General features: G+C 36.6%; 1 protein-coding gene across 1 annotated transcript in view; it reads right to left on the bottom strand.

The window, feature by feature from the left end:
* Positions 1-776: 776 nt before the first annotated feature.
* PLPP4 (phospholipid phosphatase 4) overlaps positions 777-14628 on the bottom strand; it is a 47506-nt gene continuing 33654 nt past the window's right edge. Inside the window, exons 6-7 of the mRNA XM_085229410.1 lie at positions 5174-5344; positions 777-3804 (exon numbers count right to left, since the gene is read on the bottom strand). Coding sequence (XP_085085536.1) covers positions 3605-3804; positions 5174-5344 — 371 coding nt within the window. The 3' untranslated portion in view covers positions 777-3604. The remainder of the gene's footprint in view (positions 3805-5173; positions 5345-14628) is intronic.

Raw genomic sequence — 14628 nt, 5'->3', positions numbered from 1 at the left:
TAACTATTGTCCTAAAAATGTAAAAGTATGAACAGAAATGGTATGAAGGCTTTATGTCACTTACTGGATACGATGTGATTAGTGATCCACAAAATTTCCACTGAAATCAGTGGAATTTTATTACTAGCAAAATGAATTAAAATATATATATATATATTTTATTTTTATATCATCAGAAATTATTTTTAGTCATTGAAGGAAAGAAGAAAAAGGAGGCTTCTCTTCACACTAAATGTAATTCAGGTGCTTTATGCGTGGGGAAAGAAGCGAGGGTGAAACCAGATTAAGTTGCACACAAGAAAATCTGAGAATGAATCAGCGTTTGTGCTCCAGTTCTATTCACAGCACATTGTCTGAGATATGCGTACAATGCAGGGACATTCTGCTGACTGATTTGCAATCTCACACGTTTGGTGTCAGGATATTTCTGCTGTGTTCTATTAGATCCTGTTGCCTTTTCCTAGTCTAACCACGCTTTACAAAATATGGCATTCCCAGTAACTTCTGAGATACAGAAGGTGACAGGTAAAAGGGACCTGTTGCAGACTAGCTGGTTTAATATTTCAAAATTTCAGCCTTGCAGGCTTACACTGTGCATTTTCCTGGATGGATGTTGCGTAGCATATTTTGGTTAAATGAGAAAGGCTAGAAACAATAATCACTTTTGGAACTGCTATTGTGCATAAATAACACAGTTGCATTAGGGCTTGTTTTGCTAATACTCTACGTGGTTTATTAATTAAACTACTTTGATAAAAAATGGTAACACTCAGATGTACAAACCCATATTCATGTGTTGTTTTATTGGTGCATTACAACATTACATCTCCTTCACACTGAGAAAGCATGAGATTAAAATACATTGATCCACAAAAAATGCCTTCCCCACGCTGACTTTACACTGGTAATTACAGCATCTACAGATCCCGCTGTAAGTTTCACCTCATTATGTCTTTCATAATTTTAATTACATTTTAATCAAAGCTTTCACATTGTCTATATTATGACTTTCAACTTAATTACATAAAAACTTGTTATTCTTTCCTGCTTTGCAAAGCTCACCAATTACTCTTGCATCATACTATCAATGCTGCTTTACATTTCACATTCCAATCTTTCAACAGCCACTACTCATTTAAGGTCTGCACAAGCACTTCCCAACCCAAAGAAAATCACCTAGTTGTATCAAAAGCCATTAAAACACTGGGAATGTGAACAGCACAGTTAGGAGGCCCCACTCACTTTTGAGAATAAGCCAGATCTATATAAAAACATGCAAAATTCACTATGCATCAGTATTAAACTTCTACTTTTAAGATTCTTTTTTTTAACATTTGCATATTACCTGGAAGACGAAGGTTCCTGCTGAAAGAAAAAGCTAATGGCAAAGCCCTATACAATGAAAAGACAACACCCTTACTGCAGGGCTTTCTTTTAGTCATCCCATACAACGTAATAGAAAATGGTATCACTGTTACAGAACTCGATAGGATGGTTTAAAAACTTTATAGAAAGATTAAACCTTCACTAAACTTTGTGGATTTCTACAATAAGATCTTAATTACACCAGAGAAGTGTTTTGTCAACAGTGCATGTACAAAGCCAGCACAATTCTGCTTCAGTTTTGCTAGCTTCATGACCCAGAACATGTACACCAGAAAGACAGGTTTGGCCAATTGTGTCAACTCTATAGCTCAGAATACTGTAACTGTCAGTAAAAAATCCTGCCTCTTACATTCTGTTTGACTATACAGCCAAACCAGTATCAGTAGATCAGGCCTAATTTCTACAGAATCCTGATGGGATTATGCCTATTAGAATTTGTCCCTTCACATCACTCCCTATTTACAACGATTTTCAAATATCTTATATGTTTATACACAGTATTATTGTATTCTCTTGTACACAATTACTACAATTTTTAAAAGGGAGTTTAATTTCCTTGTTTTCCATAAAAATTCAAGTGTTGACAATCAGGAAGTAGCTCTTCTCAAAACAAAAGCCTACAAAGATTACCTTTGACAAAAGTAAATGACAAGCATTACATAAAGACATTGAGCTGTTAGAATCACAAAATGCCAACAAGGCCAATACATATTCCAACAGGAACACATAAATTATAATTATGGCAGCAGTCTCCTCCAGTCTAAAGCACCGTAAAAATGATTGTTGGTCAACACTATCTTGATTGCTTTAAGTAGCAGCCCCTGTTAAGAAATGTTTTACTGCCTGGACATGGTCTAAAATATCTACCTCTATTTTCACAGGATATCCACAAAAAGAGATTCTGGAATCTGACAATCTGCCATCCAAAGCTATATCATTTCACAGGAATGTGATGTATACTGCATAGTGCATACGTAACAAAACTGGATCCTAGTAATAATAAATTAACTAAGGTTGTTTGGTCGTCCTCTGTACCAACACTGTTTTCAACGAAGTGAGTTTCAGTTCAAGTACCAAGCCAATCTTTGCAAATGCCATGCACAAGAACATGATGAGCTGCAAATGTGGAATGGTTAAAGTGGAACACCATAGCCAGCATTCCTCTGGATATATTACAGTGCTGGAAACCACCAAAAGCATTCATGGTCGTGCACCCAAAGTCACAAATGAAAATCTTTGTATTTCTTCAGATCGCCATTGCTGCAAGTGAGTCACTACACACAAATGAACGTGGTACACTGAGAATCACAAAACCATTATGTTTCTTCACCCTCAAACTTTATTATCTTTTTAAATTTGTTTTAAAGACTTCTGCTTGTTGAATGTCATGAATATTCCTTACTTTCACTTTGCTTTGACAGCAGTTACTGCAAGAACTCTCAAAGAATTGCTAATGATATAACACCAAGTTTCTGATCCATCCTATGAACACACATGTTATTGCAAGCTGATAATTTTAACAGTGTGGAATTTCTCAAATATCAGCATCATCCTCTAGAACTACTAATGTGACAAGGTGTGGCTCTTACAAACTTGTAACCACTCATGCCTGTCGGCGGCTTGATTAGTAGCTCAGAATGACCTTGCCAAAGCTTAATACAAAGTTCTCCCATCATAAGGAGTTTATTGTGTTAGAAGGCAACAAGATAAACAGTAGGATGATGCCCTAACTTATTAAATTACACAAAGAAACATCTGGCCAGAACAGACACTGAACGCCTGATGAAAAGTGCTGTGTGTACTCATCACCCATTGAAGTGAGTGAGTGCTGAAGACAATCAGAACTTTCTAGGAGATACAAAGTATTTAAGAAAATCTGTTTCCAGATCTACAGTATCCTCAATCACATCTTTAAAATTACTTTCTTGATCAATCTCCATGTGGGATTGTCTTTTAACGTCCTTTCTGTTTCCCCTGAATAACCTATCTGTTTGCAGTAGACTGAAAACAGATAATTCAGCAGTCAATATGAATAGAAACTCAGAATTTAAAAGTATAGTGATACTATGGCATTAAAAAAAAAAAAAGTCCAATTTGTCTTTATAACAAGGAAACGAAAAAAAGAAGTGCAGATCAAGTGTATGGTAAGAAACACTGTGTTAAGAGACCAGCTTGGAGAAAATGTGAGAAAGCTAAAAGTTCATTTTGCATCTCTTAGTCATACTGGACCTTCAGTTATTCCCTCCAGAGGCAGGCCAGTAGCATTATCTGCTGTAGGTCTCTCTTCTTTCTTCATTGAGTTCTGATCTAGCAGGCTGACGTAAGATTTATGACAAGCTGTATTACCCAAAGGAGGGTAGTGCTGTCTGTAGCAAATATAAGCAAAAATGAGGCCAATGATCCCTCCAACAAAAGCATCTAGGTAAGAAAAGCAACAAAATCATGTTACCACAGAATGGACAGACCGTAAGGAACACTGTAAATACAAAGCATTTGATTGACCTGTGTTTAACCCAGTCTTACTTTCTACCTTTTTCCTTTGCCAGTAAAGGAAAAAGAATATTCTTTCAATTTCAGTATTTATCTTTTCTTTCCTTAAAAGAATCTCTAAATGGAGATCACGGGGACTTAAAAGCAGTCAGTATATTCAGGATTCATAATGAAATATTCTAATGTTCACCTATTTCAACAATAAATCCTGAACACTACATTTTCTAGCCAAACTTAACGGACTTCCTAAAATCTCATAATATTAATGTTCTCAGTCTTGGCTTTGTAATGTACATATACTCTACTCCACCTTTCACCTACAGTATGCTGTCCTGGACATCATACTGATGGTCTTTGTTCACACGCCACAGCACAGTTAAGATGATTGCAAAGCCACCACAATCAATACAATTGGATGACTCTGTTGGGCATGAAAAACAAGGCCTGAGTTTTGGCATAGCATGTTACAGAGTGAACATGACTCTCCTTTGAGAAGATAGTTCTTCCAGCTAAGGGCACAGGTCACCTGCAGAATATTGTGTGCCAGCATGTTTCTAGCTCGGGAAGAGCTATCTGAGTTTCCAGATTGAGTTTCAGAAACAAAAATATGAGCACCTGTAATTGGATACAGACACAATCCCTTGGGTATAGTTTCCATCCATCATATATAAAATACAGCATAATAATGTGCCTCAGAGCATACGTCAGTACATAAATCCTAATCCTTACTCTTGGCAAGATGTAGTGCACAATGCAAACACACATCCAGAACTAGAGAGTAAACCTGTACGCTGCTGTTCATATTCATTTGTGTTAAACTAATTCAAACCAGCCGGGTCTCACACAGAGCATAAGAACCTAACAGCTTCGTGCTCTCTGATCTGAGTGCACCAAGCCCTGGAACAAGGCAAGAACTCTGCAGGAGATCAACAGATTCCTTCAAGAGCATGTCAAGGTTAATGGATTGTGATTAAGCTTCCATGGTAGAACAAGATGCTGCACATACACAAAACCAGAAGGGAAAAAAAAAAAAAAAAAAAAAAAGCACGTAATAGGATGTCTTGCTCTTATGGGGACTTCTGTATGAGATGGGAAAGAGCTCAGTGGGACCAAGTAACACTTAATTGAAACCAAAAGGTAGAAATTCAGGAGCGTCAGTCAAGGAGAAAGAGAGGTCTGCAATAATGTGCATTGTAACTCACATGATTTCAATGAAACAAACAAAAAAAATACAGAAATGCAAAGCTAGTAATATAGATGATATAGTAATACATGAAAAGGTACCTCCATAGCTCACCTTGCCAGTGGTGTTTGTAATCACACATACGTGACAGAGCAATCATCATGGCACAGTAGAGAGGCAGTATTGCTGCACAGAGCCGCCAGCTCTTCCCCCGGCCATTTTCCGTGAAGCAATGCAACTTTCCAGCTAGGTAGAAGGTGGTAAAGCCAAGGCCTGAAAATGCAACTGAAAGAAAAATGCAGAATTATACTAACTTGTCATGAACACACTATAGCATACTATCCTTTCAGATCTGACAGTAGAATCCTTCTACTGCAGAGAAGCCGTGGTCTCTACAGGGGGATATGAGGAGCTAAGCTGAGATGGCAATAAGCTCCATCTACGAGAAGTGAGGGAGTTTCAGAACGTGAATGGTGATTTTACATAATCATATTAATGATGCAGTTATAACTCTTAAAACAACATGGTCTATGCTCTAGGAAGAGATATTTTATTTCTTTTATTTATTTATTAAAAAAAAAAAAGTCAATCATTGTACAAATTAATATTAAAAACAACCACTAAACCACACAACGGTACTTTATGAACTGAATGGGCAAAGATGATGTGCAGATCCATGACATACATCTGCTCTCCAACAGCAGTGGTGTTACCTCTGCAGCAATACAAGCAATCAGGGAAGTAAACACTGCAATGTAGAGCCACTGCCATCTGATATGTACTGAGCTCTCATATAATCCAATGCATCTGCAAATACTGTGCTACCTCTAGCCATTCACATTTCCAATATTGATTCTTTTTTCCTTTAGCAACTCACCTTTTTCCTTTGGGAGAGAAAGTGGCTGCATAAAGAATCTCTGATTTTTTTTTATACATTAAGTTAGATATTTAGGTGAATTTATAACTTGAGTCACAAAAGCCTTTTCATGTTTAACCTTCAATACGTCTTTCATGATTTGAGACCTATTGTAAAAAGTTCAGGCTCAAAGCTGAAAATGAAAAGGAAGCAATTGTCTTAAATTTAAATGATATTTTATATTCCATTAACCTACAGAACATGCTGAACTGGAAGCAATTACAGAACACAGCAAGTTTTTGAGTTCAACTTCCTTCCTCTTCTGTTCACCTTCCAGAGTGCAAGTGGGGTGTTGTGGTTTTTTTTGTTTTGTTCGTTTGTTTTTAGACACTTTAATGTATTTTATAGCTGTAGGAAAATCAGTGCTGCTGCTGAACAGGTACCCCTGCAAAACGCAGAGAACATCCACAACAATCATACATCAAAATAGAGCATAATCACAGAATGACCCTGGTTGGAAGGGATCTCAAACATCATGACGCTCCAACCTCTTATCACATGCAAGGTCCACCAACCTCTAAATCCAGTACTAGACCAGGCTGCCCAGGGCCCCAGCCAACCTGGCCTTGAACACCTCCAGGGCATCAGGGATGGAGCATAAGCACATAAAGCACTGACAACAAAATTATTAATATTTATCCAAGTATTCAAAATCCTTTTTTTGGCTGCTTTTATATGTTTTACCTTTCTAATACCTCCCCAGCTCTGTGAGAGGTGATAAGTTGCATTCACGATAGAAAATTCTGAGTTTCTGCCCTCAGTGCTGGGTCAGACGTGTCTTTTTTCTAATCTGCTAAGGCTTTCTAAATGCCCTTGTCCTCATGTTCCCAAATGCTAAGTGTGATAGAGTAATTACTCTGTTTTGCTGATGAATCTATGGGACGGACTATTTTAGCTGACAGCACAATGGTTTTATAAGTTTATACCACACAGCTGTTTAAATGCAATTATCGAAGATTTGCATTTCATCTTCAAACACGCAAATAAATCATTTCTTTAGACTGGATAAAGAGAGACAGACAGAATGCTAATTAATCAGCAAAGCAACACGCCAAATGCTTTGTTTCCTAGCAGCTTTTCTAACCATTGCTGATTCAGTATTTGTCAGAGGACGGTGGGAGGCAAACCTTAAAATATAAGAGGTTTGAGCAATTGAATAAATCTAAGATTTATTGCAGCCCGGGTTACATTCTTATGTTCAGTCCTCTGCAAGTGATATACATTTGCTTTGCCCTTCATACCATCTATCTGACAGGAAGAAATTATTGCTTCTGCCATTTTTATATCATGGTATTCTTGAAATGAATTTATTTTCTTATGGCTTCTCAGAGCAGCAGGTTTTTTAAACAGAACGAAAACAAAACAGGATCTGCATTTCATTCAGATTTCCACTCTATTGGAAAAAAGTCTTACAAGATGTAGGAGCTTTTTGTGGGATCAGAACAGAAAAAAAACACTGGACTACCCTTGTACATTAATGCCTCTGATATACAGAAAAACCAAATTTTATCATGACCATATCAATATAGTAGATAATGAAGAATGCAGAGAAATCTTTCCTTTATGCACTTAAATTTGCAAGTGCTCATGCCTTAAGTTCCTCAATCTAAACCTTAGTTTCTAAATTGAGGTTTCATATTCATGATTCAGGTATGGTAGAGCTGACCTGCAAAAGCACTACAATGAATATTATAGCAACATCCATCGAAATCAAAATGCACTGCATTGCCTTTCAGCAACCTAACTTAGCCCCCAGTTAACAGAAGGCATAAAACAGAACTTTCTTCTTTAAAGGTAACTGCTTCATTTGTTTTTGAAGTGGAGTTTAAGCTGAGATCTTCCTCGATAGTTAATCACTCATGAAAGATGAATCACTGTAGGATTCTCAGAAAACTGACTGAGGAGATCAGCACCTTAAGAATTTGTTCTACTGTAACACTCTTAGTAAGGCGAGGTTCCTTTTAGGTATGGGACAATGTAATTTTTTATATCTATCTCCAAATCAGACTGAAATACTTATTCTGAGCCTGAGAAGGAAAATTGCACGCATCATAAAGAACATCTGCTGCAGATGGAACTGCTGAATGGAAACTGTTCTTTTCTCCATAGTAATCTACATTGAAAGCACACAGTTTGCTGCCATGAACGCTTTAAAGAGGTGAAGCAGCACACAGGAACACTCTCAGCCACAGTAGCTACACACATTTTCATGATTTCTGGACTTAAGACTCTGTGGATGTTATTTATTCATTTATTCACCTTGAATTATAAATAACTACTTTCTGATCTTGGAAGATGAACTGTAACACAGTTAGGATTTAAGCCCTAACTAGACATAACTAAGCATGTTCCATAAAATGGGTGTTTGACATAACAGCTCTGTCATAAAAGCAAGACAGCCGAGGAAAGTACTGAGTAAAACCAATTTATGTATCTGGACAAAACTCAAGAAGTATTCAATTCAAAATGAAAAAGTAAATGTTTCAATTCAGGAACTTTGCCTTTCTTTAGGTCTGTTCCATCCCATCCAGTGCAAAATGCAACCTCCAGAACTGCAACTGTATTGTCCTGATGGCAGAGATCTACAGGATAAAGGAGTTTATTCAAATGAGCATGGACGGTAGCAGGTTTAATTAAAGAGGCTTTAGAGCAAACCTCATGATACTTAAAAACACGTTTCCAGAAAGAAGAGCTTGTGAATGAACAGAGAATATATTTTTGAACTAGACGCAAAGCCAGATTTTGCCACACATGGTTGTGTTCCTCTAAACTGAAGGTGAAAAAGAAGAGACTCACACACACTCCTGCAAGGGAACTTAAGCCCAATGTAAGTTGGAAAGGTACCAAAACGATATTCTAGCTTATAGCTATGAAAATAATAATTTGCAAAGCAGCTTCGTGTTACGATATTATAGGACTGATTTTCCTCACCCTGGAGTGTGCACATCCAAAAAGAGCTGCTTGACCCATATTCACAGTGATAGTTCAGTCAGCAGAGAAGAACATGGAATTAACAGCCGAATACTTGGGGATGTGAGACTATTTAAACGTAACAATACATTCTGAAGCCGTGGTTCCTCATTCCACATTTATCTGCTAGGTTTTCATAATATTTGGGAGGATTTCTCCTGTTTCCCCACAGCAGAGTGTGTGGAACTAATTTAATGCTAATTACCATCTAAGAAAGGCAGTTCTTTTTTCTACTTCCATAGGAAAGAATAAGGGAAATGTATTAATTCTAGGGACATGCATGTCAATGAATGTAACTTAAAGCAAATGGATCTGAATTTGGCAGGTTTCAAGCTAAGATCCCAACATTTCTGGGTTAGCAGATGGAAAAATTATCCAGAAAAGCCAAATTCATAATTTTTTTTTTTTTTTGTGATGCAGTTCAGCTGTGGAGCTTGATACCTTGATGCCAACACTATTTGAGATTAATGCACTACATGGGATTGGCAGTGGGGTTGGAACTAGATGATTTTTAAGGTCCCTTCCAACTCAAACCATTTTATGATTCTATGAAAGAACTCAACTGCTATGCACTCCATGCAGGCTACTTTGCTTGATGGCTGTATTTTAAAGATATGATCAAGTCAAAAACATTAAACAAACAATTTACTCTTCAAGAAATCTAGGACTGCAGGTGATATTTACACTGAAGAACTGGTCAGTCAGTAGAATGTACTTGAGAAGCCTTTTTTTTTTTTTCCCCCCCCATGCAGGCTGGACTCAATATTTCACTGCATCATAGGAAAAATGCAAAAACGTATCAGATGACCTACTCTATTACATATGTGTTTTCAAATTGTCTAATGTAATAAAAGTTATCATTCTGAATAAGAAAGATGGCAAAGAGGCACAGCAACGTTCCTCATCTATGCTAATACTCTTACTATGTTAATTTCTTACAATCTGGAAGAAGCCAATACTCTGTTTACATAAATAAAGCAAGGAGTTGCATAAAATATCAGCCAGCCCTATTTAGAGACATTGGCACAAAGGAAAATGAGAAAATCAGTTTGATTCAATTTAAAACAGCATTATTTTAAGATATACTTAACACAAATTCCAGACAGAAATATTTAATTAAGTGCTCAATGAGGAGAAAAGAACAAAGGCACATTTTTTAAACTACACAGTAATGGTGCTTGAAGCATATCAGAAAGAGCTCTATCTCAGCATTCTCATTATTGGAATACACAGAGCTTTGTTAGATTCAACTTTTCAGATTGCATCTGTCACCCTCTTTTAGAAAAAAATGGTTCAGAGAAGAAGCAAAGGGAATAACAGCATCTAGGAGCACAGCAGACCCCATTCTGACATCTTAGTCTCTCAGGGGACGTAGGTGGGTTTAAAAAGCCATCTGTATGGAGCAAACCAATTATCAAGTAAAAAGGCACAAAGGGACAACCTGTGAACAGGAATCTGATCTAAAGCCCCCAAATAAATTATTCATTAAAAATGAATAGCTTTTGTGGGTGTTTTCTGGAAACTGAAGTACCCCTTGAGGACCTTCAGCATCTCAAGTTTCAGTGGATGCTTTGCTAAACACACAGTATGTGTCTTCCTTACATGATGCAGCTTAAAAACTGGAAGGAAAAAAAAAAAAAAATACCCCCAACTCATTTCAGTGGCAACAAATTATGAAATTGCAAAACAACCATCACAAATGGCCTGTCAGAGAAAATGATCCATCTCTTTGTCTGTAATGCCTTACACTTGCAATGATTACTGTATATTTTTCGTATTCAAACACGTACTATTCTTCACTGGAATTGCACAGCAGCCTGCCGCAATTCTAGCTGGGGCAACTGGTGAATGTTTTCAGTTTCACACTGTTCAAAGGCTGAAATATTTATCTTTCCTAAAGGAAAACATATGATACCAAATGGCTGCATAAATTTTAATGCCGAAATTCAATTCAAAGAGGTTTTTATAGGAGTACAATTCCCAGAGTACATTTTGAGCTTATTATCACAGGCAAAATATATATCTGTTTTTCCAAGTGGGATAGTCAATCACCTTCCCTGTGGCTCAGCTTTATTAATTTCTTTCCACAACAGCAAAGAAATACAGGTTAGCAGAAGCAACATGAAAAGCACGTCACAAAAAACAAAAGTATGCAAGGATCTGGAAAACAAAAAGGAAGTACTGGAGACAGAGACACGTTAGAACAAAGAGAGACTTATATTATCTGAAAGGTAAGCAAGCAGAGTATTAGTCATTAGCTTGCTTTGGCAGGACTGCTGCAAGGAATTCCCATGAAACTTCTTTGTGCTTTTTTTTGCCTGATATGTTATTTACAGGAACCTTTCAAGACATCTCACAACATCTGAAATATCTAAAGTGGTCTCAAGGCATGTGTCACATCTGGGGAAAAAAAAAAAAAAAAAAGTGAAGTTCTCCTGAATTGTTCTGTTAATTATGCTATTTAACAGAAAGTCCTAGAGATGAACCTGTTCCATGGACTCCTTTGCCATTTCTGATGGCAGAAACCTTGAACAAATCCCCTTTCTCTGAGAACACAGTAAAGACAAAGCCCAAAACGTCTCAGATTCTGGAATTACTTTGACTATAAAAGAGGACAGCACTCGGGCACTAAGCAGGGCAGCCTTAGCATCCAACACTACAACAGATCATCTGATGAATTCAGCCCTCTTCATACAGTTGTGTCAGACTAAAATACATCTCTGCAAGGTGTGGTTTTTACTCTTTACTCATTACTGTGATCTCCATGTTTTTCAGTCACACTTGGTGAAATTAAACCCAACTAATGAATTGATATTGGATTTAAATCCAGGACAGAATGGCATTTGGGGAATGGCACTGCTCTAGTGTGGTCTGTGGATAAGGCATTTATCTCCTTACAGGCACAAGGTACCATGGATTGACTGAACGGTTTTGTGAGATCAGACCTGCATCCCTTTATGAAATAAAGAAAATACGCCTCTAATTTCTTCCAGAAAAAAAATGTTAAAACTGAGACAAGATTTGTAGAGTACTTCAAACAGGTCAGCTCTAATTAAATGCCTAGTACCTTGACATTTACAATAGCCAGAAGATAATTTTTTCTTTCTGCTCCTTGTTAGCATAAATACAGCATCTAAACACAAGCTTTAGATCATGAGCTATTTAATTCTAGTACAAATTATTGTCACTATGGGATTTATGAGGCAACTAAGTATAAATAAGTCCTTCCAAGGACAAGTTTTTTCTTTTTTTTCTTTACAGCTCAACATTCCTTCAAAGGGGAATATACCAAGTCTCACACAGTGAATGGGGTAACATCTTACCTCCCGTTCTGCCATACATAAGTCTTCAGTATTGTCCTTGTAAATGGATGACATACTGCTCAACTACTTACTCTCTCATTTATCATGCCAGGTAGTTGCACCAATCTCTCTTGGACACATGGATCAGCATGTGAAATACAGTCAAAACACAATTTGAAGAGTATTTTAGTGGACAGAAAAGCTCTACAGCAGAGGCTTGGAGTGTTTCCACCAAACACATAACACAGTATGGTAGAGAGCATCCAGGAGTATGCTGTAAAAGCTGTTGCCTGTTTGTATTTTTAATTCAAGAAAAATAAGTCTTTTGGAGATCTGCTTGAGATGTACGTAATCTGAATCTCAGACTAGCAGGAGTTGATTTGTTAGTAGTGCTGGAGAACTAAGCTTTACAGAGTTTGTCTCTTAAGCCCCTCATGAATTCAAACAGCCTTTGAGTGCTGAGAGGTAAATATGTCAAAGAGGTAAAAACCTAAAACACAAACATTCCTAAGTATACTTACAGTTTGAATTAAGCCAATAAACCCCACAGGGGACCTTTTTTTCTTGCCTAAGACATTTATTCCTTACTTCTCGAGATACTTCTATAAGAGGATGAAATATTTCAAAGAGGCACTGCTATACAGTTGTTAATTAAGAGATTTATCTTGAAAATAGGGAGTAGCAGCAATTACTGCCAAAAACCTGTGGCTTGTAGCTCATCTGTTACTTAAAATGTTCACTCTCAACTGAAGGAAATATGATTATCCTCCATGAAATTGCTAGCTAAAGATAATTAACAGTTGAAATTTAAATACCCAACTATAATTACACGTACTGCAGTAATATTTGATATAAATTATCACAGTGTAGCAAACAATTCTATTGAAATTCAATAATTTCTTCACTCTGAATCAAACCAACCTTTTTTTTTTTTTTTTTTCAAACAAATGAATGTCTTTTAAAATCTAAAAATATTTTATTTTCTAAAACTGGCTAATTTCAGTTACTTATTGAGAAAGAAAGTGGCTGTCCACTGTTCACTTAAAAGACATAATACTTTCCAGCCTCTGCCTCCTCCTATTTTTGGGTTGTTTGAGGCTTTTTTTAGTGACACAGCAAGACACACCACAAATACAACACAAACATACATGAATGCAGTGAGCATAACAGCTAATTTTAGAGATAAAGGAGAAATGAAATATTAAGCAATCTGCCAGTCAACATCAAAAGTGCTTTTTTTCTTTTCTTTTTGTTTTTTTTTAATACAGCTATGATTTTCCACATCTAAGATGATAGGTTTACACCAAGAAGTCTCCTACTCTGACTATAAGAAATATTTATAACATAAATGTGTTTGAACTCCTACTTTTAGACGTTTTTCTTATTTGCAGCATGTAATAGTTCCATTATTCAATACAGGATCTTGCTGCATTCATCCACACAAACTTACTAAGGAAGTCACAAAGGAAGACAGCCAGAGCAGGCAAGACAGAGAAGCCAGGTTAATAAAATGCAGAATAAAATAACTAATAATATGACAGAGGACTTACTGCATCAGTGAGCACCTTTCACCAATTTAAATTACACGCAAACCTGAGTCTGTAGAATTTGCTTTGCTATCAAAAGCATCTGAACCATTTGGATTTCCTTACTTAACTCTCTCAGTACATCCACCCATGGATTTTTCCCTCACCCCATACAAGAGATATTTTAAAAAGAGCTCCTATGCTACGATTCACTAGCAATTTCATTTGTGTGTCCAACTTGTATGGTTTTCCAACATGATATGGAACTTCCAACGCAATCATTTTCCAAAACTTTCTGCTAGCTCAAACAGAATACAGAAAATTCTAAAATCACACTTAGTTTAGATTGAAAACAAGCAAGAGCTAAAAGTCTCAAGAGAAAAATCACCAGAAAAATTCAAGAAATCAGTTGACTGCTACAAAGCAGTATTCACTTTAAAAATGTTTTGCATCAATATTTTATGTGTAGGGTTTGTTAGATAAAGCAGTGACTTCATTATTTGCTCAGCTCTCTGCACAAGGGAGGAAAAAAAGATTACCTATCTGCTCACTTATCTGTAATAGTTGGTTTCTTTCTATCTAGAACTGACAGTAATAGCAAAACCCAAATGGGACTTTCTGTAGATGCTCTGCACTTCTCTCATTCTGGCATAAATTACAGTCTTGATTTCATGCCATCTATCGCACAGTATTTATCTCAGGAGATTTTTAGCATTTCCTTGTTTTCAACAGATACATTTACATGATCAGATATCTTTATTACTGAGTTTTCTATAACCTGATAAATCAGGCAGACATCTCACATTTCAGCCTTTTAATTCAATTTTGAGGGTTCTACTGATTATTATTTTTTTG

The sequence above is a fragment of the Meleagris gallopavo genome, chromosome 8 (assembly GCF_905368555.1).
Source record: "Meleagris gallopavo chromosome 8, MGAL_WU_HG_1.1, whole genome shotgun sequence".
NCBI lineage: Eukaryota > Metazoa > Chordata > Aves > Galliformes > Phasianidae > Meleagris > Meleagris gallopavo.
Note: the sequence above shows the minus strand (reverse complement) of the source record. Positions and strands in the feature narration are given on the sequence as shown.